Here is a 24,978-nt window from a genome sequence, read left to right as displayed (position 1 = left end):
GTGTCAACTTGACAATAAGAACTCCCCAGCACAAATGTATTGCTGGCTAGTGTGTGCAGCTTGTGGGACCTCAGGGGCCTACCCTCCTCAGCCAGGAACTCCTAGGAATGCAGTCTACTTCTGTCCATGAGATTCTCATTTAACAACCTTATGGCTTCCAAGAATGCCTTTTTCCACCCATGCACTGTGCCCTCATTCAAACTCTTTTAACTGCTATTTTTATGGTTCTTCCAGATGCTTTTCCAAATCTGCAAGTTACTCAAGAGTTATATAATGAAGCCTTTGTTGAAGAGAGGGGACAAAATCTCTTAAGGGCTATCCCAGTCCATTCTAAGCAAGTTGAAGTTGGGTAAAAACTAAAAACTAAAAAAGGAATGTTAGCAAGGTCCAGTACAGCATGTAAAGATCCTATCACTTACATGAGTTGTGTTTAAAAGCAGTGTTTGGTAAGTTGCATGAGCGGGAGACATTAGTCCTTTTACCCTTCTATAATGCAGCCATTTTTCATGGGCCATCTGGCTTTATTTTAGGGTACTGCTGAAATTCCTGAGTTTTAGCATTTTCTTTTTTTAAAAAGTTAAGCATTATATTTAGGGATGAGGTACACATATAACAGGGCTATATGGAGGCCTGAGGACAATTCTCAGAAGTCACTCTGGTTTTTTTTTTGTTGTTGTTGTTTGTTTTTCCTTCTTCACCTTTATGTGTGTTCTGGGGACCAAACTTAGGCCATCACACTTCTTTTACAAGTGCCTTTACTTGTTCAGCCATCTTGCATCTTAAAGGTCCCTAAAATTTATTTAAGTGTTGCCCAGTCCTTGGACTTGCATAGCTTTGTTGAGAAATGGGTACCACTTAGTTCTTAAGTGTTGGTGGCTATTCCTGCAATATGGAAGGATTAGGTAACTGTCAAGCTTGACTTTTGGTTGTTTTGTTAGTTAATTAGTTTATTATTTAGCTCTGACTGACCTGGACCTTACTATAATTGACCAGCCTGTCCTTAATCTCACTGAGATCCGTCTGCCTCTGTCTTCTTCAGTTTGAGGTTAAATGCATGTGTCTCCACACTTAGCCCTTAACTTTGTTGTTTATATAGTATAACACTTTTTTATTTTAGCCCCTCTGTTGACATGTGGTTGTGGACTACATGAATTTAAAGTGCACAGTGAGGATGTTGAGCACAGCCATTCCCACACTGAGCTCTCCACGTCTGGCCTTCTTCCTGGATCTTACCCTTGGAGACTAAGCCTCCTTCGTGAGAGTGACTGTCCTGGGTTCATTGCATACTCTGTTGGTGCCTCTCTCTTGTTCCCAGAAGTGTCTATTTATGTGGCCACCACTGATCCTCTCTTGGTAGATACATGGCTGTTACAGAGTTGATGTAAATATTTGTGCCCTGACTTTCCCCAGATGAGTCCTGGAAATGGGAAGTGTCTAGAGGAACCACCATGTTGTCTCCAGAGTTTTGGGCTGTTTGTGGCTTCTGAGAGTCTAGGTACTTCCATACCCTCTCCAATGATTAGTATGTCAGTTCTTTATAGTTTAGACAGTAACATAGGTAGAGGTCATCTGGCGGTTTTAATCTTCATTTAATTTTTACTGTTGATATTATCATCTTCTTGTGGGCTTTTTTGCCGTTTCATACGGTTTTTAGTCAAGGATGTATTCAGATCTTTAGCTCCTGATTTATTGAGTGGCAGTTATGTGTTGCACGAATTCTAGTTGGTCTTAATAATAAAAATCTGGAGCCAGATATTGGGGTAAATACTGAAAGATCAGAGAGATAAAGGAGCAAGCCACAGCCAACTCTTGCTTGCTAACTCCTCAGCCTAGAAAGGGCTGAACCCTGTTTCCTCCTGCCTTACATTCCTCCTGTTGCTCATACATTCCCCTTCTGTCTGTCGGTACAGACACCCAGACCTCTATCACTCATTAGTGGCTTGCTCTGCCCTCTGAGTACAAACCACATTTGTCGTTTTTTGTTTTATTTGTTGCTGTTGTTGTTTCTCCCCTCTCAAGATAGGATCTCACTGAGTAGTTTTGGCTGGTCGGAAACTAGCTGTGTAGACTACACTGGTCTGCAAAAATGCTAACACTACTGTAGCTGTGGATCCTGCTTCCTGTATTCTATTTAAGACACTGTTGCTTAGCTAGACATGATGGTTTATGCCTCTCACTCCCAGCAATTGGGATACTGAAGCAGATGAATTGTTATGAGTTTAACCAGGCTGTTCTGTGCTAAAGTAAAACCCTATCTCAAAACAAACAAAAACAGCAACAGCTAAAATCACAGCTTAACTGAAGGTGATTTTCTCCTGTGTTTTTACAGTAGCATATAGTTTTTACCTTTGCATTTAAGACTGTGGTATATTTTGAATCAGTTTTTGTATATGGTGTGAGATGTGGACAAATTTTTTAGTTTTTTGAGACAGGGTTTCTCTGTATAACAGAATCTACTGGTTACAGCACAACACTTTTTAAAATTGTAACAGTACTGTCAAATATCCCTGGGTTTCTGAAAAAACATACATACCTGTGAAGAATATGACTACAAAAGGAAATACTTCATTTGTTTCTGTACTAATTGAAAAATTTAAAAATTAAATGTATTTAAGTCATAACTCACTTGAGATATTTTATTGGTGTTTACACTTAGCAAGTACATGCTACCAACTATCAGTAAAATATCCCCACTTCTAAAAAAAAATCAAACATTTGCCTGTATTTCTAAGATGGTTTTCAGACATGAAATTGATTTGGAACTGTGATGCAGTGTATGTACTTGGTATAAGTTTACAGATTCAGGAGTTCACACTAATACCAGCTCTTTCCAAATAATCACAGGTTTGATACTTTGTGAATGTCCAAGGATTATATATGAGAGATCTTGATTCTGAGGTAGAGAGCCATCAATCTGAAACAAAAAAATTAATATCACCAACAAGCACAATGACAATTTGCACTTCATTTACTTTTCTCTGCATTATCTGTGAGTATATCATGAGTCTTGGTCACATGCTGTGATTGAACAGGATTCACTTATGGGAAGACTGTACTTTGGGTGACTGCCCCTCCTTGCTGGACATCTGTTCCCTGTTGCTCCTTCCTCCTGCCACTCATGCCAAGCTCCCATTCTTCATGGCAGAATAGTCGCTATCCTGCCCAATCTTTGGAAGATGCTTTTGCTAGGTGTAGAGTTCTTTCTGGTCAGTGGATTTGATGTTGCGCATGTCGCTTGATAGAGCCCTTATTAAGATGTTTTGGAAGTTGTTGTACTTTTTCCTTGTTTCTTTGTGTATAGTACATTGTTTTCCTTCAAGCTATTATAAAGACTTCTTGATGTGCCTTGGTATTATTTATTTCTGTATATGTATAGATTGATTGGATTTCTTAGATCTGTCATTTAGGATTTTGGTCAATTTTTGAAATTTGTAGTTGTCCTTTCTTCAGATGAGCCTTCTGCTTGTGTTTCAGGAACTCTAGCTGCATATGAATTAGACTGTAGGAACTTGTCCTGTGATGACCTTGGATGGTCATATCAGCTTCTAGAAACTGGTTTTCCACAAACCTAATATTTGGTTCAACTGATTTTATTGTGTCCTCTAATTTACTGTTCTTCTTCATTATTAGACTTAGCTTAATCACCTTATTAGACTTGGTATTGAGCTCTGAAAGTTCTGTGTGTTCTTTATTGTGTGTTGGTGGGAAGAGAGTGGGAGGGTTTGTTTTTTATTTCTGCCACATCTCTACTTAGTTTCTGAGTGTGGGACCCAATTATACCAGGTACTTAATGGCAAGATTTGCAATTTCAGTATCCATACCAGTTCTGATTTGTCAGTGGTCATTTTTACTGCCTGTTTATGTGTCGGGAGCTTGAAGCCAGATGCCAGTTTGCTGTTAACGGGTACTTTCCTGTTAGTCCTTTTCAGTTCTTTTTTGTGACAGTCACTGATTGATGTGAAGTCTGTCTGATTATATTGAATTATGTTCTCTGGTCTGGTCTGGTGAGTCTACAGCAGTTCTTACTGCTAAAGTGGGTTCTATCTGGGTCTCGGCTTATGGTCTGTAAGTGGATGGTGCTTCCTGCCTGGCTGAAAGACTGAGGGTCTTTGGGTGTTTTGTCCCAGGTCTGCTGGTGTCCCTTATGGGGAAGCCCAGTCTCCACAGACTCTTGGAGCAATGTCTTCTGTTCTGGTTTCTTTGGTGTTTGACTGAGTAGGCAACTCCAGCTCCCTTATGAATCTCTTCTGTTGCCCGTGTAGAATTGATGACCATGATTTCACACCATTCTGTTTCACGTTTCTCGCTGGTGGGAGAGTATGATCAGTCATAAGTGCCAACTCTTCTGTGGAAGTGAAGCTACTCAGAAGTTCAGGCCAGCATTGTGGCTCAATAGAGTAAGAATTTACCTAAGAATAGAATCTTAAAACAGTGCATTTCAGGCCAAAAAGGCACAGATCCTTCTGATAAGGAAAAATGGCCCTGAGGAGGAAGGCCTTTGTTTGAGCTCTCAGATGTGTATGGGATATAACCAAATAAAATCAGAGGGCTGAAAACCACTAAGAATGGCAACCAGAAAAGAACTCAAGATAGCTAAGGTTTTTTTTTTTGACAGAATACTAATGTTTACTAAAAGGAGTTTGCTTTTAGTGTTTCCTTTAGAAATAGATGGAACAATACCGCCTGTGCTTGGGGCAGTTTGTGGGTGAGGATGGTAGATAATACACTCTGTTTCTGTTGTATTTTTATGTTTCAAGTGTTCAGTGAACTGAAAATCCCTCATTGCACATTTTCATGTGGACATTGGAAGGAGATAGTCCAATTGTTGGAGTGCACCAGAGTGTTACCGATGGGTGTGACCCCTGAGGGCCTGCAGAATGGGTCCCTGGGATGTGACTTGGCATTCCCCTTGCCAGAGAAGTCAGATCTGATATGAGGGGACCTGGAATGGCTTTCCCTGCAAGGGCTCTCCAGCAACTAAGGGGTGGTTAAGCCAGACTTTTGTTTGTGAATGTTGTGAAAATTACTGAGAATTCCTGAAGGGGAAGGAAGCCACTGCGAACTGCTCATAGAAGGGAAGCCACTTTAAGCCAGTGTTTTTATATCTGTAGCCAGCAGTTCTACCTCTGAGGGGTTACCCTTGAGAAATAGTGCAGAAGAGAGAGAAAAAGAGGGAGAGGGGAAGGAAAGGATAAGATACTCGTTAGTATTGCATTCTGGAGGAGAAGCCAGGAACATGTAATAAATTAAAGAGTTAGTAAATTATGAAGTGGGCTGTTTATTCACTGGAAGCTCTGAAGGCTCTATCACATGTAGGTTATAGCTGCAGGCCCAGCTGAGGTGAGCCTCAGAGGGATGGTGAGCATATGCAATGGGAAGGGGTCAACAGGGCTTGTTGCTATTGTGTTGCTATTGTGTCCTGTTGAGAATATAGTAAGTATTGCTTTGTGAGTTTTAAAAGTGTGTGTGTGTCTGTCTGTGCACATGTGTGTGTGTACTCAGAATCCAGATGTTAGAGCCCTCAGAGTTGGGATTACAATCACTTGCAGATACCTTGCTTGTTATGTGTGTGCTAGGAATCAAACTCCAGTCCTCATGATAGAGCAACAGCTGTTCTTTGCTACGGAGTCATCTTTTCAGCTCCCGCCTTTTAAAAAATATTTAATATTTTATTAATTGAGAATTTCATAAATGGTATCTGACTATATTGACCACCTACTCTTCCCCCAATTTCCCCAGATCTACTTCTTACCTCTTCACCCCTTCCCAACTTAATGTCCTCTGTTATTTTATTTTAAATAACCCACCAAATCCAGCTGTGCTACCGTATTGGCTTATGATGTGTGGTTGATCTACCAGGGGCCATCCAGGAAAGGGACACCTCCCAGAAGTCATCAACTGTCAATATTTTCTTAGTTTTCGTCTTCACCTTTATGTGAGTTCTGGGGATCAAGCTTAGGTCATTAAGTGCTTTCACTTGCTCAATGATCTCACATCTTGCTGGCCTCAGGTTTTGTAATTTTCAAATCTTACATAGGTGTTGTTCAGTGTTATAGTTTACATAGGTCTTTTGAGAATCGAATACCACTTTTTAAAATAAGTAGAGGAAAAGTGTACTACTTTTTATGGTAATAACTATCCTATTCTAGGTGGTATAATTCTGTATTTTTATTCTATTTTCAGAATAGTCTATATGTGATTATTTGCTTTTCTTCTTCTCACCACCCCCTCCCCCCAAATTGGTATTTGTGTTTGTTTCTACGTGTGTGTGTGTGTGTGTGTGTGTGTGTGTGTGTGTGTGTGGTTGTTGAATCCCCTGGAACTGGAGTTATACATGGTTGTGAGCTACCCAATATAGGTACTTGGAATCAGACTCAGGTCTCTACATCTGTAAAAGAAGCAAGTGATCTTGACTGTTGCACCATCTTTCCAACCCTATAATATTTTAAAAATCAAAAAAAGTTTTTTTAAAAAAAATGTTACAGTTTGGATAGGAATTTTGCTGTTTGGTGAACTACAGATCCTTTCTCCAGTGTAGCCTGTGCCAGGAATAACCAGCTGTACTCAAGTACAAAAGCTGTCTTCGCCTAGCCCCGGCATTACGTTCTGAGCCAGAAACCATCTTCACTCTGCTCTCAATTTTGTCTCTGCAGGAAGAGAACATTTGTCTGCACTGGGCAGCTTTCTCAGGCTGTGTGGACATAGCTGAAATTCTTCTGGCTGCCAAGTGTGACCTACATGCTGTGAATATCCATGGAGACTCACCCCTGCACATCGCAGCCAGGGAGAACCGCTACGACTGTGTTGTGTGAGTATGGCCATCTAAAGTGGCTGCTAAATGGCTGTTATCCACACTGTACCTAGAGCTAATGCAGTGTAGGCGGAGAAGTATCTTTCCCATTTGACATCTCAGACCATCTATGGTTCACTTTGGGCTCATAATTGTCATAGAAAATAGAAACAAGCTAAAAACCCCATCCAAATTCTTAGTTGAATTTTGACCAAGTCTCAGACCTAACAGTGTGGGACAGTTTGACTTCCAGGTTCCAGCAGGGACTGGATGCTATTGGTACTCCCCTCTCAGGCTGTTTAGGGCCATTTTAAGCAAGCTCCTCATAATTCTTTCACATCCAGCAGTGGTCTGCATGGTGTAGCATCTCTACTATGTATCTTTAGGAGGAAAAGGAGGGCAGTGACTGTGACTGCTCTGATGAGCAGGCAGCTCCTATATTCACCTGGAAACGAGAGATGGCATGGCCTTGTAGCACTTGCAAGTCTCTGGCATGGATATGGCAACCCATATCCTTCATCAGGCAGATGTACTGGCCTTCTGCACACCCCAACACCTTTTCTCCATTATCATTTCCGTTCATCTTTAAGAGCACATTTGAAAGCAAAGTCTAAGAAAAATAAACATTCTTAGCTCCTACACATATGTTCAGAGGAGCAAACTGATGTCTCATTGTTAAGTATGGAGGGGAACAGATGTGCTCCTGGGGAGGCATGGCTTTGTTCCAGATGTCTCATTGTAAATATGGGGGGGGGAACAGATGTGCTCCTGGGAACAGATGTGCTCCTGGGGAGGCATGGCTTTGTTCCAGAGTCACTGAACTCGTAAGTTGAGTGCTACATAGCGTAAATCTAGTCATTTAACATGTAGCTGTGTTTCTTCTAAATTCAGATCTGGATGTTTTGTTGACTTCCATTTTATTTTCCCTTTTAGCCTATTTCTTTCTCGGGATTCAGATGTTACTTTGAAAAACAAGGAAGGAGAGACTCCCTTGCAGTGCGCAAGCCTCAATTCCCAGGTGTGGAGTGCACTGCAGATGAGTAAAGCACTTCGAGATTCAGCCCCTGACAAGCCTGTTGCTGTCGAGAAGACGGTGAGCAGGTGAGAAGGTTCTAAGACTGAGGTGATGCTGGCAGACCATTGACCTGTGGGCTGGAAGAGACTGGAGCAGATATTTCCGAAGCTCTTCCCTAGGATCCAGCCTAGTGTGGGCACTGGTTGGCAGCTATGTCTCCCATGAGGCAGAAGCTGAAACAGCACAAGTAACATCTCCCTTTTCCTGTGCAGAGACATTGCTCGAGGGTATGAACGCATTCCTATTCCCTGTGTCAATGCTGTGGATAGTGAGTTATGTCCCTCCAACTATAAGTACGTCTCCCAGAACTGCGTGACGTCCCCCATGAACATTGACAGGAACATCACTCACTTGCAGGTTGGTGGGAAGAAGGTCTTGCAGGTCCCTAGAACTGGGTCCTAGGACTTAGCACCATTCTGGAAGAAGGCCTGTGGAAGCTTCCCAGGAGATCCTGTTCTCTCTGCACTTGTCTCCCAGGAAAGAGGTGGAGGAACTATAAAAATCTGAAGTGTTAGGCATGGCACTGGTTCTCTTAGCATACCTTGAAAGCCTACTGAAGGCCCAAGTGATTCCTGATCAAAGTTGCTCGGGGCCTTGGTATTGCCTGGTCCTTGCATCATGAATAAGAGGGGCCATGCAGGTCTTAAGAAAAGACCACTACATGCCCCTCAGGTCTGGCAGCTATGGCTCAGCAAACAACTTTCGCACCTCTGGCTTTTTTTCTTGGTTAAAATCAGACCTATTTGAAAAGATATCCTTATGATTGTGCTTATGGGAATCCCCTAATTCTCACAAGATAAACTGTATAAGTTTTATCTTGGTTGTGAGATTTTGTCTCATCTTCTCTATCTTTGAGGGCAACAGGTTTTTTAGCCCTTCTGCAGCTGCACCTATCTAAACTCCCACCTGCTCCCTATCAACATGGTGCGTTTTTCTCAGTATGTCCCAAGTCTTTCTACCTTGCTCCTAAAAGAGCCTATGGCAAATGAAAGGCAGTTGAGATGTTCCAGAGCATTCGGTGGAAATTGCAAGGAGTGGGGAGTAGTGGTGCCTGTGGTGACATGCTGTGCACTCTGTTTCCAGTACTGCGTCTGCGTAGATGACTGCTCCTCTAGCACCTGCATGTGTGGCCAGCTCAGCATGCGCTGCTGGTATGATAAGGTGAGGAAGCACGTTTGCTGCAATGTGTTGATGTGGTGAGTTCTGTGAGAGTGAGTCTGTGAACATGGTTCCCGATTCTAAGGTGTCCTAGTGACTTTGGGACAGTGGAGGTGAGCTTCTTGGGGAAAACAAGTAGGAGGAGGTGACAGGCTGAAGGTGAAGGGCTATTCCAAGCAGATGGTGGGACTAAGGTGTTGCTTCCCGAGTCCTAAGGCTGGAGTCCATGTCCTTTGCAACTATCCAGACAGTGGGTACAGTGACTGTTCTGGTATAGCCATAGGAGGAAACTTCTTTGTTGTGTTTGTTTGGTCATCCCTGCTGTGTATGCCATACACAAGGGTTCAAAGAGATGCTTGGTAGAGAGACTAGGCCGTGGGCTAGGAGACAATAAGACAGTAGGGCTTTGAGGCCCAGGGTACAGCTCTAGGACAGAGTATATGGGGAGGGGAGGTACATAGTCCTCAGTTCAGAGGTCATGGGTGCTAGAATATTCTGAGTGAAGAGAAAACAGGCAGCAAAGGGCAGCTGCAGCATGTTCTTGGTTTAGAAGAGGAAAGTAGATAGGTCAGGGAGATTGGAGTGCTTGTCATCTGAACGAAACAGCACAAATAAGAACTGTGATCAGTGCTTAGGGTAAGGAGTGGGGCTGGCAGGTATCAGTTATCTTTAGAGTATGGTCCATGCTGGAATTGAGCTTAGGAGCATTCTGATCAAAGTCCTAGTTGTGTAAAAGACTTCCTAAAGTCCCAGAAATGCACACGGTCCTAGTGTGTCACCCTATAGGTATAATTGAGCTGAGTTCTCTAGGAGCAGCCAGAAGGTGCTAACTTACTTGAGACAGGGCAGGGCAGGAAGGTTAGGTGAACAGCATAGCCAGGCAGGGACCAAGAGTCCTTCCAACCTGTGTTATACCTGGTGACATTTCTATTTAAAGGAGCCTAATCTGGTTATTCCCCCAGCTATTAAAGTCAGCCCATAAACCATTGTGTTTGGGTATATTTAAAGCCCAGACTGGGTACTTTTATAAAAAAAATACCTCATTAAAGTTCATTCTAAAAGAACGTTGCTTGACATCTGCCGGCCCTTGTGGCCATCTGTTAACAGGATGGCCGACTCCTGCCTGAGTTTAACATGGCAGAACCACCCTTGATCTTCGAGTGCAATCATGCCTGCTCATGCTGGAGGAACTGCCGCAATCGTGTGGTGCAAAATGGTCTCAGGTGAGGGGTGTAGATGCATTAGGTCCCACTAGGCCAGTAGCATGTATATTTGTGGGTGGAGACAACGTCTGGGGAAAGCGTGTGCACACGTGTGTGTGTGTGTGTGTGTGCGTGTGCGTGTGTGTGTGTACAACCAGCCAAGCTAGACTGGCTTTGATATGAATAGAGTTGTTTTGTTTGGTTTTAGTGCTTGAGCCTTTTCTGTCCAGTGTTAGAGAAAGCCAGCCAACATTAAGACTGGTGGTGTTTAATATTTTTTCTCAGACTGCTAGGTTCCTTCCTGATACTTGCTCCCCACTGCTTATCCTGTTCCATTACCTGTACTTCCTATGTCACATCAAGAATCAAGTTTTAAACATTGGTAACTATGGTCTGTACATAGTTCACCAAAGTTAGAATCCACACACTTGTCTTCCTGTTCCCTGTTCACCATGTTTCCAAATGGGCCAATAGGATGGGCATGATCGGAGAGTACCTTGAAGAGTGGGTAAATTCTTTAAGCATGCTCTACCTCAAGCCCGCTCAGCCTCTAGGAGCCTCCCTCCAACTGCTTGTTGCTGGCATACTCCCTGTGTAATAGAATAGCAGCAGTCTGGGTTCTAAAGGAAGCACTTTTATGGGGGAAGTACCTTAATCTTCACTGCTACCTCATAGACTAGGCCAGGTACAGTTGAAGAAAGCAAGGGCTGCTATACTTTGTGTTTTGACAGTCTGAGCCCTGCGTTCTCAGCTTCCTGTGTGTGTTTGGTACTCTTATCTGTCAGGTGATTGGAACTGCTTTCAGTCACCTGCAGATTTGTAATATTTCTTTATTTGGAAGCTGCATCATTTTTCTCTATTTGCTCATCTCACTCATTTCAGAATGGATACAAGCTGGTTTGCTGACCATCAGGTACATGTCCACCTCCCCTCTACCTGTTTTCCAGGGCAAGACTGCAGCTTTATCGGACACAGGACATGGGCTGGGGTGTGCGGTCCCTCCAGGATATCCCCCTGGGCACCTTTGTCTGCGAGTAAGTGGGTCACCAGAGTCCCACAGCTCTGTTGATAATTTTGTGGATTTTTTTGTTTGTTTGTTTGCTTGTTTGTTTTTCTCTTTTCTAGTATTCCTCATACATGTTTGTGCTCTAAGAAGCCCCTGGGAACATCTGGTTCACTGTCATGCAGAAGTCAGGCAGTGGAGTTATTGTTTGCACCAGTCGCTCAAGCAGCCCACAGACTCTAGTCTTCTACCTCAGTTGTTTACTAATGTTGTTAGTGTCAAGAGTCCTGCACAGGACTAGTATGTTTGCTCAACCATCCTTGGTCCTCACCTTGTACTGCAGACTGTGGGGCCAGATCCAGATCCCAGCTTATTAGCACATAGAACGTTTTCAAAGTGTCCCATGTCTGCATCCTTGCTTTCCTTGGCACTGTTCCTTGTCTGAGGGCATAGAAGTGATCACATTTCCTTTTTCTCACTACAGATACGTAGGGGAGTTGATTTCGGACTCTGAAGCTGATGTTCGGGAAGAGGACTCTTATCTCTTTGATCTTGACAATAAGGTAATGTGTTGTGAACAGCCAAAGCATATGAGCAAATGATCGCAAAATGTAAAGCTTGGACGGTTAGTTCTGGTAGATTCTGGAAAGTGGCTGGCATAGGTAGCCAGCCCTGGAGTCACTCTGATGAGCGCCCTGCTGCTAGTGGGTGTACGCTCATTGCAGACCTATTAGATTTTATCACATAGTTCATGGCCCATTTTGGTGTTCAAGGCATAGACATCTAACTTGGGAGATCTCTGTGCTATTGTAGCAAATCACCTGCCTGGAATACTTCATTGTGCACCCTAGTTCCCAGGCTGCTCCTCTGAGACCATGTGCTCTTGGAGTCACATGGGAACCAGCAGGGGATCCAAAAATGCTAGTGATGGACGTATCCTTTGTGTTTCCATTGATCTCAGGGTGTTAGCTTTCTATATCGGCAGAGAATAGAGGGCCAAGCTTGGTCTGCTCTGGGAATAGGCTTTCCAGTGGCTTCTGAGGACAGTGGAAAGGTAGTTAAGACCACCTCAACCATCACTGTTTCTGAACTCAGGAATTGCTGTTCCTGAATTGCTTTGAGTTCCTAAAGCTGGGCATGGTGGTGCATACTGTTAATTCTAGCACTTGGAGACAGAGACAGGCAGAGCTCTGTGAGTTTGAGGCCAGCTGGAGTTATGTGGTAAGACCTTGTTTAAAATAATATTTGAGCCAGGTGGTGGTGGCCCATGCCTTTAATTCCAGCACTTGGGAGGAAGAGGCAGGCAGATTGTGAGTTCGAGGCCAGCCTGGTCTACAGAGCAAGTTCCAGGGCAGGCTCCAAAGCTACAGAGAAACCCTGGCCTGAAAACCCAAAGCAAACAAACAAATAAATTTTAAAAAATAGTAAAGCTACAGAGAAACCCTGGCCTGAAAACCCAAAGCAAACAAACAAATAAATTTTAAAAAATAGTAAGTAGTAAGTAATTACATCCTAAAGCTCACAGTCTATGAATAGGTAAAGAAATAAAGGTTTTCTAATTTCCAATGTAGCCAGTCAATCATGGCAGCAATATTTTTCCCAGAGACTCTGACTCTTTAAGTTACCCAAGAGGTTAGCATTTGTGAAGCCAGTTTTATGTTATGAACAACTATGGGGACTGCAAAGCTGACTGCCCAATATTCCAGAGAACTTGCTTCAATTCCCAGCACCCATATGGCAACTCAAAACTGTAAGTCTGGTTCCAGCAGGTCTGATACCCTCTTCTGGCCTCCATGGGCTCCAGGCACTCAGATGATGCACAGAGATGCATGCAGGCAAAGCACCCACACACATTGGCGGGGTGGGGGTGGGGAAACAAACACTCTCCCAACACACAAAAAAACAGGTGTGATGTTACAGAGAGGTAGAAGTTAGGAAACCAAAAGTTCAGCTCTTCTTCTTGGCTAATTTTAGGCCAGCCTAGAATTTTAAAAACAAAACAAATCAAAAAACCCCACAAACAAAAAAATAAAATAAAGATATTTCTCAGGCTCAAGAATGTCAAAGCCCTTAGGTGTCTTTATATAAGCAGCACACCAGTTCCTGAATTGAGGCAGGTTGTTGTTTCCTGTGTGTGTGCTCGTGTATGCAGCCATGTGGGGCTGATTATGAGAGCTCCCTTGTTGCTGGTGTGGATGCAGGTCCTGGAGTGCATGCCATCCTTCCCTTCCTTCTTCAATGAGAGGTGTTTGTTTGAAGTAGTATGTTTACTAGTCTTTAAGATATATATATCTTAAAGAACCACTATGCTTGATTTTTGCACTATGATCTTAATTTGCATTTTCATGATGGTTAATAATATTGAGTAACTTCTTTTGTAGCCTCTACTTATGTTTTTGTAAAACACAAATATTCCCAGAAATTGTTTTGCCTTCAAGTTTGGAGCTGCACAGACTGAGGTCAATGTGTTGAATTGGTTCCCCATATTGACACCTGTGTTTCTTCACCACCACTCAGCAATGTGACTCCTAAGTGTCCTCAGTGCCTAGGCTTCCTCCTGCTGAGTCTCAATTGCTATAATTCATGCCTCTTACCTTGGGGAGAGGTTCAAAACCAGCTGGGCAAATTCTACAGACTCCTCTGCTGGGATCTGATGAATACTGCATGGAGTAGACAGCCACTTGTGGCAGTTGTGATCTTTACCATACAACATAAAACATGGTAAAGATGTATAATTTTATAAGAAATTACCAGTTTTCCAAAGAGGTTTCAAAGAAACCCCTTTATAAAAAATGGATTTTGTGTGTGTGTGTGTGTGGTTTGTGTGTGTACCCATACATACAGTTTGCATAACTCAGCTTTCTTCTTTTACCTTGTGGGTCTGGGTCTGGGAGTTAAACTTAGGCTATCAGACTTGGCATCAAGTATCTTCACCCACTGAGTCATTTCACTGGCCCAACACTGTTTTATTTAAAATTTTTTTATATGTACACACATGTTCTAAGTATATTTATTTTATTTTATTTTTTTGGGATATAGGTTTCACTATGTAGTCCTGGCTTGGAACATGTAATGTAGACAAGGCTTGCCTCAAACATGTAGTGACTGATCCTTCTGCCTTATCCTTCCTATGCTCAGATTACAGGTAATAATAACCATATTGCCTCCAGACACTATTTTAGGTATCTTTTGATCTGTCTGTTCATTCCTTCATTCATTCATCCATCCATTCTGCTTCTCTCTGTGTAGGCCAGGGTGATCTTGAACTTCTTCCTGCTTCAGCCTTCCAGGGGCTGGGATATCACACATAAACCACCATGCTTGATTTATGCACTATGATCTTAATTTGCATTTTCATGATGATTGATAATATTGAGTAATTTGTTTTGTGTCTCTTAGATACCCTTATAGCTTCTGTGAATTTTCTGTTGTTCTTCCTCCTCCTCCTCCTCCTTCTGTTGTTGTTGTTTTGGTTTTGTTGAGCCAATATTTCTCTGTGGCTCATTGGCTGTCCTGGAACTCACAGAGATCCACTTGCCCTTTGCCTCCTGAGTGTTGGGATTAAAGGTGTGAGCCACCAAGACTGTCACTGTTGCTGTTTTAAATACAATCTCAGTTTATAGCTCTGGCTAGCCTAGAGCTTGCTGTGTAGACTGTAGAGGTTAGCCTCAGACTCATAGAGATCTTCCCTGTGCCTCTTGAGTTCTGAAGTTAAAGGTGTACAAACCATGTCTGTTCTACTTTATTTTTTTAGACTGGATCTTTTACTGAAATGTAGCTCACTGATTGCCTAGACTAGCTGGCCAGCATACCCCTGAGATCTTTTTCCAGGACTGCAGGTGTGTGCTGCCCCACACAGTTTTTTTTACCTGTGTCCTGACGTTCTGAACATAGTGCCTTATATTTACACAAGCTCTTTACCCACTGAGCCGTCTCCCTAATTCCTACCAGATGTATTTTTAAAACTAATTTTTGTTTTACTTTATGTTATATATATGATATATTTTGTCTGCATGTATGTCTGTTTATCATGTATGTGCCTGGTGCCCACAGAGGCCAGGGAAGGAATCAGATCTCCTGAAACTGGAGTTACAGATGGTAGTAACCACTATAGTTACTGGGAATCAATATTAGGTCCACTGGAAGAACAGCCAAATGTTATTTAACTGCCAAGTCATCTCTCCGACTGGTGTTGCTAATGTTCAGTCCATTCTGTCCTGAGGAATCTCTGTCTCTCCTAAGATCATGAAACTTTCATGTATTTCTATAGACATTTTGTTTAGATCTGTACCTGTATTCAGTCCATGTTGGTGAGTGGTCTATGGTATGGACTGGGATTGTGTCTGTGAGGATTGTAGTCAGCCAGGCACTGCTGGCCAGGACACTATTCCTCTCTCATGTGCTACTGTGTCTGAAACATGCTTTGTTCCTTATCATTTCTGACCCTTACACCAGTGCCACCCTCTTGGTGGCAAAGCTTCACTTGTGCAAGTGGTAGCAGACTTCAGACTGTCCCTTAATGATTGTGTTAGTTCTGAGAGCCAGTCATGGTATCTGCATGAGCAACAGCCCTGCAGTCATGGCTGGAGTTCCATGAATCTTGTCTACTCAGGAATGTGGCACTGCAGCTCTACGTGTCCAGACCCACCAGGTCTGTAATTCCTCTCTCTGCAGAGCCTCGCTGTTGAATAAATAAATCTTATGCATGGTTGTTAAAATGATACTGCTTTTCATTTCTCAACTGATTATGGGTAGTACTTGGAAGTGGTTGGGGTTTTTGGTCGACCTTGTTATAGTCACCTTTTAATTTTGTACCTTTTAGAGGTTATTGATTAGGAGTTATTGCATATACAATTATGTGCCATATGAATAAAGATAATTTCATTCGCTCTTTCCAGGATGTGTAATTTTTGCCTCTTGTTTCTTGAGTATACTCTTAGAGGGGAAACATTTACCTTCCCCACCAAGGGGTATTAGTACAGGAGTCTTGTGAGTACTCACATACTATCAGGAGTTCTTAGGAGGGTCATTCCTGTCATTCCGTGGCTGTAGGTCGAGGCCAGTGTCCAGGGCTTCTTTTAAGCCCCTGGAAACAGAGAAAGTACCAGCCTTTCCCCTATTCTTTCATCACTTCCTCTGTTGTCTCCCTTACCACTACTGGTGTGTGCCCATCCTTATCAATTCCGACATTGCATATCTGTATCTTAAATACCGTGTCAGTGGTTCTTTTTGTCCATTCAGAGGACATAAAAGCTGTTAAGTTTACTAAGACCTTCTATTTGCTCAGATCAAACCCCACAATGTTTGAGTACCATATTGGTGACCACATTTACTGTCCCCAGACCAGAACCTGTCCACATGTATCTTCTTGCTTCATTCAGACCTCTGGGCACACGATTCCTGATAACCCTTCAAGTGCACTGTGTTCTGTGATCATGCTGAGGTCTGTGTGTCTGAACAGGTGAAATGGTCTTGGTGAGGCCCATTCAAAGGAGGTATGGTGGTCCCACACTATCCTTGTTCTGGAAAAGACTGGCGTGAGGTTGGTACGCTGGAGCCAAAGTTAGGTATAGACAGTTGCTTGCTGCAAGGGCAGAGTTGAAAGTCTAAGAGCAGCCCTTCATCTCTGGGTCCTATAGCCTGAGCTGGTGGCCGCGGTGAGGACATGCTCCAATGTCCTCATCCTTCAGTGTGGGTAGTGCAGGACAACTCCTGAGAAACCCATCAGTGGCACATTCAAGGCTCTCCAACTTGGGGACAGCTTCTGGGGTTCTGGGCTGTTAAGTGTACCCTTGTTGGTTGCAGCGTTCTCTAAGGCTCATTCTTTGAGCAACAACAATGAGGGGTGACCACAACTTCCCTAGGAGTGTTTGGTACAAAGTTAGAAGCTTTCCCAGATGGAAGTCATATCTAGGCTTGTAATTCTGGACAAAAATATCTTTAGATAAGAATAGTAGCTTCTGGAGTCCTGCCTAGGGCCACAGGCCCACAGGCTCACAGCCAGCCTTTCTGGCTCCTTGAGACACCGACCAGGCCCCTGTGGGAAATACCCTCCCTTCTTGGCTTCTGTGGATGGTTTGTGCTCTTCAAGGTGTTTCAAAACCGTAATGGGGGAAAAAATGATTCCTTGCAGCAGATAATGGGATAACCCTGGTGGGCCTGTGATGTGGGATGTCCTTCTGTATATTTCTGCCATAGGCCAAAGCAGCTTTATTCATTAACCAATAAAAGCAATACATATATAGGACATCCCACATCAGGCCTGTTACAGCATGGCTCCAACGAAATACCCAGGCTCCTCTTGCTACTGAGCAAGCAGATCCTCCCACCCCTACCCAGGCCCACTCTGTTATTCATTCTCTCCTAGTTTGTGTTGGAATTCTGCACACCTGTCTCATCTGCCTGTCACCTACATCTTCTCACCTGTGGTATTGCCTTTCCTAGATTTAATTTTCTCTGCTGCGCTTTTCCTAATTTTAAAGAAGTCTTTCATCTAGATGATAAAAGAAAGGGCAGACAAGGAAAAAGAGCGTTTGTTTGGCTGCCATTTCTTGGGATATTTTGTCTCAAGGCAGCCTAGTTTTTGATGTTTGCTGTGGGAATGTTCTGACCTGCAGAAGAGTGAAGATGACCAGAAGTAGGAGCCCATGCTGTCACCAGAGCCAACATTTCCTTGCTTAATTTCTTTTGTTCTCCCCCCCCCATACAATGTTAAATATAAAAAAAAAAAAAATCTTACTCCATTCCACCAGTGTGTGTCTTTGTGCGGGGCCACGTTCATGAACAACCGAGGCATTGTCATCACTCCCGTCTACATAGAAGATGGCTGTTAGTCGGTGCCAGCTTTCTCCCACATTTCCCCAGCTCGCCTAAGTACTTTGCACTGAGTAGCTTCCCGGAGCTAGTCAGGACTGTGCTCACACCTGCTGCATCCAAGGAGCGCAGCATTCCCAGGGCCTCCGTCTCCTACTGTAAACACCAGTTATTGCTCTGCAGCGGTCCTGCCAGTCTGGACATGTCTGTCCCCAGATGTTCCTACACTTGTCTAATGAGACCCCAGTAACACTCATGCTGCTGGCCCGATATTCCTTCTGGCTGTGTTCTTAATGAAAATTGTGGTATCTGCCAGTCTTGGCTATTCCCCTTTCACCTGACATCTCTGCACCACTGGCAACTTCTGACATGCTTTTCACATTCATTCAAGGAATGTGTTTGTTTGTTTGGTATTTAGTGTTCTGTCTGCATGTATGCCTGCAGCCCAGAAGAGGGTGCCAGATCTTATTACAGATAGTTGTGAGCCACAAGGTGGTTGCTGGAAATTGAACTTGGAACCTCTGGAAGAGCAGGCAGTGCTTTTAACTGCTGAGCCATCTCTCCAGCCTGTTTAAGGAAACTTTTATTTCGGGTGTTTGTGTGTGTGCATGCACATGTGCATATGTGGGGAAACCAAATGTTGGCATCAGGTGTCTTGTTGCTTTCTACCGTATTTCTGGATATGGCTGGACTGGGGTTATTGGCACAATGGCGCATCGCCTTGCTTTCACATGGTGTGGGGATCTAAACTCAGATTCTTGTGTGGCTGACACTACTGACAGCCATCTCTACAACCAAGATTTTTTTTTTAAGGGAAAATAGATATTTCTCCATTCATCTCTAGCCATCTGCTCTTCCTTGAGAGAAGGCAGAGACTCTGTCTTGACCATGTGCCTGTCTATTTTTAGAATGAGGCAGAGGTGAAAACTTGCCAGGTATAAAGGAAATTTGTTGTTTCTTTCCTTCCCTCTTTGTGTGTTTTGAGATACAGTGTACTGTCTAGGTTAGGTTGGTCTTGAACTTGTTGCCATCTTCCTGCCTCTACCTTCCAAGTGCTGGGATTACTGGTGTGTACCATCACCCTTTTGTTTTGAATATTGATATAAATCATGCCCCCCCTCCTCTCTTCTCATACACATACGCACTTGGAATGTTTGATCAGTTACAGCTTCTTTGTAATGTGTATACTGCTCTTGTTTTGGGTCCTACAGACTTCTTACCTGTATTGATGTTTTCTGGCACTATTAGCCTTCCTATGTCTAACATAGCCTCACACAATCTCATTTTTCTAAGAGACTCTTGTTTATTTATGAGTAGAAAATCTGCTAAGGTGCTAACTTTTTTCTTTTTTCTAAAAATTATGTGGGTGTTTTGCCTGCGTGTATTGTATTTCTGTGCACCGTGTATGTGTGCCTGGTGCCTTCAGAGATCAGAAGAGGGTACCAGATCCCTAGGGAGTGGAGTTGCTATCAGTTGTGAACTGCTACATGGGAACTGGGAATTAACCCAGATCCCGTAGAAGAGCATCTAGTGCTCATAACCACTGGGCAAATACCTCCAGTCTCTTTTGTTCCCCCCGACTTTTGAAACAAGTTCTCGCTCTGTAATCTTGTCTGACCTAGAACTCATAGATCCTTCTCTGCCTTTAAAGGGCTAGGATTAAAAGTACCACCACACCTAGCAAAGGTGCTGAAACTTGTGTTCAATAGTGGAGTCATAGCAGGAGTCTCCAGTGTGATACATGGCCATTAGGTGGTTTGCTTCTCTGCTCAGGTTGAGAGCTGCCCTGTCCTTACCTATAGATAGAATCTTGGTTCTTGAAAGTTTGTATCAGAATAGCCTTGCCAATGATAGGGCCCATATATGCTGGGGGTATGTCCTGCCCTCTGCAGTTCTTTGGTTCTTAGGATATATTTTACTGAAGACTTGAAGTATTGTAATTGTCTTTTTCTTCAGTTGTATTACCAGTTTGATATGCAGTTATGTTCATGTTTTAGTTAGTTCGGATTTGGAAATTTAAGAATATGTGTTTTTATCAGGCATGGCAACACATGTTTCTGTACCATCTCAGCACCTGTGCTGAAGGCAGTCTGGGCTCACATAGTAAAATCAAAACCTGTGGTGTTCATGAAGCATGTTGCCGTCAGAGGACAAGTGCAAGATTTGGTGACAGTGCCTTTTACCTTTAAGCATCATAACTCCCAAAAATAAAATGACTGGTTTTTGTTTGTTTGTACTGGGGTGTGGAAAGATTGGACTCAGGATTTCATACATGCTATCCAAGCATTTTATCAGACTTTTCATTATGCAAGAGACTTGTGTGTTCTAAAAGTAGAAACTATATTAAAATCTTGCTCAGAAAAACTGTGCTTCTTTGCATGTTCCATGTTCTGTTACCGGATATTGGATTTTTCTCTGGCTGCTGTCACAAACACTGACACCCACTTAGCCTGTTCCTCACAGCTCTGATGCTGGTTTCTAGCCAGCACCTTCACACTGCGTCCCTGTGAGGCAGGAGCTCTTGGGAGTCTCTCCTGTGAGTGCACTCATTGCACCCAGACTTTGCCCGCAGTCAGGGTCACTTTCCTAGAACTCTTGGCCCTCCTAATTTTATCACTGTGGGCTGAGGATTTCAAATAAGGACCTTTAAAGGGGAATGGACTCTTGAGTCATGGCACTGTTCCCGACAGAGACTGTTGTTTGTAAAAATGAAGGTACTTATTTCTTTTGTGATTATGTAGAAAGTGGCATAGTTTCTCTACCCTGCCTTCCTTACTTGCCAGGATAGTACAGAATTCATCAGCACATAGAGTCTCTTTTAGTTTTTTGAGGCTGATTTCATCTTTGCTACTTTTGCTGTTGCTCTCTCCTGTTGAGTAGTTTACTGCCTGGGGTCTTGTTGCTTTCTGTAGAGGAGGGTTAAATAGCCAGTAGATCCTCATTAGAATCCTACTTGATTCTTTCCTTATTTCCTTTTCTTTGCCCAGACTTTGCCCTTCTCTGTAGTGATTGCAGTCTGACATTCTGCTGTTTTGTGCTGTATAGAACATGAGCAGTTCCTGTCCCTATGTAGTGTTGCATACATTCCTGGTTTGTCGTAGGTTAGGCTTAGCTGACTTTTCAATCTTGTTTGTTTTTTTGTTTAGAGACAGGATCTTACTATGTAGCTCTGGTTGTCCTGGAATTCACTATTAGACCAGGCTGGCCTCAAATTCAACAGTCCCCCTCTGCTTCCTGGGATTAGGTGTGCCACCATGTCTGGCTCGTTTGTATTATTTGGGGGGAGGGGGGTCTGTGTATCTCTGGCTGTGCTGGAACTCTGTAGGCTGGGCTTGAACTCAGAGATCTGCCTGCCTCTGCCTCCTGAGTGTTAGAGTCAAAGGCATGTGCCACCACTGTCCGGTGCTCATTTTTTTTTTTTGTATTTTTTTTCTTTTTTCTTTTTCTTTTTTGAGACAAGGTTTCTCTGTAGCTTTGGTGCCTGTCCTGGAACTAGCTCTTGTAGACCAGGCTGGCCTCGAACTCACAGAGATCCGCCTGCCTCTGCCTCCCGAGTTGCTGGGATTAAAGGCGTGCGCCACCACCGCCCGGCAACTCATTTGTATTCTTAATGTTAACTTTTTTATCCCTCCTCACCCCCTGCCACAAAAACACACAGGACTTGTTGTTTTCTGCCTTTTTTAAGCCCAGCTTCAGATTCAAGCTCTGCTATTCATGTGCGGCTCTGGTTGCTGTCCAGCTGTCTGCTGTTTTCAGTCAGCTCAATGTCTTCTTTCAGTATGGGCCAGGTCAGCCTGAAGTTTTAGTGTGTAGGTTGGACCCACTCCAGAAGCCCAAGGAAAAATCTTTAGCCTGTGTGATGCCTGCCCTCAGAGCTGTTTCCTTCAGGGGCCAGGCTGTAGCTTCCTTGGCTATCACCACAGAAGCAGTCACATGAGTCTGTGTTAGATCAGTGTCTTTATGGCAGATGCAGGGTATAGGTCGCTCTGTCTTTAATCTGCCGAATTCTCTCATAGTGTCTGTTCTTCAGGGATATTAATGGAGTACATTCATCCACATTCATATCCACCATTCTATCTTCTGCAGGTCTTGAAGTTAACAAAATGAAGGTTTTCAGATACCCATCTCAGATCCAGACTTTCCCATTATTGGTTTGTGTTTGACCTTTGTCTGAACTCTGAGTGTGTTTACAGGGTGTGCCCAGATGTCTGTAGCAGGCTCTTGTTTGGGCCTTATACTTGACAGAATTATTCCAGCACATCTGGCTTTCCTCTCTAACTTTCCTTCTTACATACTGTGGTTGTATAACTGTCATACCCAAGCAACAAGCTCTGGAAGTGCAGTGTGGCCAGCCCCAGACCTGTCTGAAGGCCTCAGAATGCTCGTTTCATCCCGGGCAGCTCCTTGGAGTCATGGAGTACAGTTTTCAAGTCTTTTCTGCATGTTAGGCCTGCCCTCTTTAGCAAAGGTCTCCTTTGCCATGAAATAGTCCCCTTACCACAGCAGTTTCTCGCACATAGAACTCTGTGAGACAACTGTTTAAGTGGCTCAAGAGTTAGCATAACCCTCTCAGCTAATCTTGATCCTGCAGTCCCTGTCTGCTGGGAAGCAACCACAGAATCTGGGCAGAGTCATAGGACAGGGACGTGTGGAAACCTGTACTCCTTTGAGTCCTAGGTTAGCATGGTGCTTCTACCTCTGGAGCAGGTAGCATGGCCTGTCGCTACCTCCGGGCTGTGACAGAGTCTGCTTTGCTGAGCTGAGTTGTCACTGAGCCATAGAAGGGAGTTCTTCAATCCTGGCAGAGCCACTGTTCAGGTCCAGGTTTTCAAGCCTACAGTGCTGGTTTCTAGGGTAAGGACATGTTCTTGATTGATTACTGACTGAGTCTATCATGGACCCTTTCACTTTTTTACCCCAAAGGATGGAGAGGTATATTGCATTGATGCTCGGTTCTATGGGAATGTCAGCCGGTTCATAAACCACCACTGCGAGCCCAACCTTGTGCCTGTGCGCGTGTTCATGTCACACCAGGACCTGCGCTTTCCCAGGATTGCTTTCTTCAGTACCCGCCTGATCCAGGCTGGGGAGCAGCTCGGGTACGTACAGCATGACCCTGACTGGGCGGGTATGGTTGCTGCCTTCCTAGCCATGCATGGACTTTCAACATTTAGGGTTCTGGGCCTAGATGGGATGGCTCAGGGGCACTTGGGATATTCCACCTGCCACTTGTGTCCAACACACAGAAATGCTGAGTTCTACTTCCCTAGGTTCGACTATGGGGAACGCTTTTGGGATGTCAAGGGCAAGCTTTTCAGTTGCCGGTGTGGTTCTCCCAAGTGTCGGCACTCCAGCGCAGCCCTGGCCCAGCGGCAAGCCAATGCAGCCCAGGAGGCTCAGGAGAATGGCCTTCCGGATACCAGCTCTGCAGCTGCTGCTGACCCCCTATGAATTGCCAGTGGGGCCCGTGGGACCTTCAGAATCATATTTTGGTGACTGCAGTGTAGAGAGGAAATTCTGCACAAGATTTCCAAGAGGAGCTGGAGGTGTGGACACCTACCAGGAATGTTCTGGGCCTGAGGCGTTTCAGCTGGCCCAGTGCTCAGACCAGAGCACTCCTCTGGTCCTTCACCTCAGAGACCTGACTCCATGTTGCATAACTTGTGAGTTACTGGTGGTGGCTCTGTCACTGCAGTGCTTCCCGTTTGTTTCTCCTTCCGGTCTCTGAGGTCCTTGCTCCACTGCCAGGTTTGTTTGTATACTGTCTGGTCAGGCTCCTATAAGGCACTCACCGAGGCCACCGTCACCTACAAGCTGCTCCGTTAGACCTGCTGCCCACAACCTGTGTTGCTGGCACCAGCTCCCAGGTGCCACCAGAGGACACTAGCTCCCTTCAGCCTCGGAGAGGTTGGCTGACCCACCACTCACTTTGATGAAATGTGGGTTTGCTTTTTAAAGAAATCCTATATCTAGCCCTATATATCAAGCCTCTTAATGGTGTTTCTTTGCGAGGAAGCAGGTTGGTGGTTGCAGGCAGACTCTGCACTGGCCCCAGCCAGTTCCGTTGACGCAGGCACCTTATGTTGATTTCTAAGCCACATGCTATGATGATGGATAAACTCGTTTGTTTTTTACCATTACCGAACATTAGGACAAACAAAGAATAAAAACACAAAACACAGACAACGGTGCTGAATCTGGTGTGGTTTCTACTCACCATGGGAAAATAAACTATCAACTGTAAAAAGAGAACAAAATGATTTTAGAATAAAGTGCAGGAAAAACTTTTTTAAAATGTTAGTCTTGTAGTTGAATAAATTTGCCATCACCTTTTGTGTGATGGCCTGGCAGGTCATGTACTTTTTTTTGGCATATACCTTTCTAAATACTGTAATTAGTGCAGCGACAGTGGGTTTTTTTTGTGTGACTCTTCTAAAACATTCATAATGCAGTCATGTTTATTTTTTTCTGTTAAAATGTTTTTGACAGTTTTAAGAGCAGTCTTTTGGCTCAGACCATTTCTTGTTCTGTTTTCAATGAAATCAATAAAAAAAGTACTTTAAATGGAGTTTTCCTTATGATACATTCTTTCTCCTGGTCTCTGCAAATCCCTAGCCTTTCCACTTTGGGTGCTACACTCAGGAGTTATATGGGTTCTAGAAGTCTGCCAGCCCCACTGCCAGCCCAAGGCTGTGGAGCTGCATGTGTCCATGTTTGTCAGTGTGTTTGTTTGATGTCCGGTGTTCCAGGTTTGAAAGCCATTCTGAAGGCCGTTGGAGCAGGTGAGTCCTCATATGTGACAGTCTTCATTGGGACACAGCAAGGGTAGAGGAGGCAAAGCTGGAGCTCTTTCCTCCCTGCTGACAAGTGATGCCTATATGCTTCCCTAGGGACTCTAGACTCACCAGTGCCTCTCTGTGCTCCATGGAAGTCTGGT

The 24,978-nt window shown here is 43.9% G+C and overlaps 1 protein-coding gene across 6 annotated transcripts in view; it reads left to right on the top strand.

Annotated features, from left to right (window-relative positions):
- Window positions 1-24,609, top strand: part of Ehmt1 (euchromatic histone lysine methyltransferase 1) — a 151,688-nt gene extending 127,079 nt beyond the window's left edge. For all 6 annotated transcript variants that reach the window (XM_041674603.1, XM_041674601.1, XM_041674602.1 and 3 more), the window contains 9 exons: window positions 6,654-6,808; window positions 7,724-7,891; window positions 8,078-8,222; window positions 8,949-9,026; window positions 10,131-10,246; window positions 11,173-11,259; window positions 11,713-11,791; window positions 22,965-23,140; window positions 23,312-24,609. In XM_041674603.1, coding sequence (XP_041530537.1) covers window positions 6,654-6,808; window positions 7,724-7,891; window positions 8,078-8,222; window positions 8,949-9,026; window positions 10,131-10,246; window positions 11,173-11,259; window positions 11,713-11,791; window positions 22,965-23,140; window positions 23,312-23,492 — 1,185 coding nt within the window. In that variant the 3' untranslated portion in view covers window positions 23,493-24,609. The remainder of the gene's footprint in view (window positions 1-6,653; window positions 6,809-7,723; window positions 7,892-8,077; window positions 8,223-8,948; window positions 9,027-10,130; window positions 10,247-11,172; window positions 11,260-11,712; window positions 11,792-22,964; window positions 23,141-23,311) is intronic.
- Window positions 24,610-24,978: the final 369 nt, after the last annotated feature.

Source organism: Microtus oregoni, unplaced genomic scaffold (genome assembly GCF_018167655.1).
Source record: "Microtus oregoni isolate MIOR12 unplaced genomic scaffold, Mior012 000025F_ref0000491, whole genome shotgun sequence".
Classification (NCBI taxonomy): domain Eukaryota; kingdom Metazoa; phylum Chordata; class Mammalia; order Rodentia; family Cricetidae; genus Microtus; species Microtus oregoni.
Note: the sequence above shows the minus strand (reverse complement) of the source record. Positions and strands in the feature narration are given on the sequence as shown.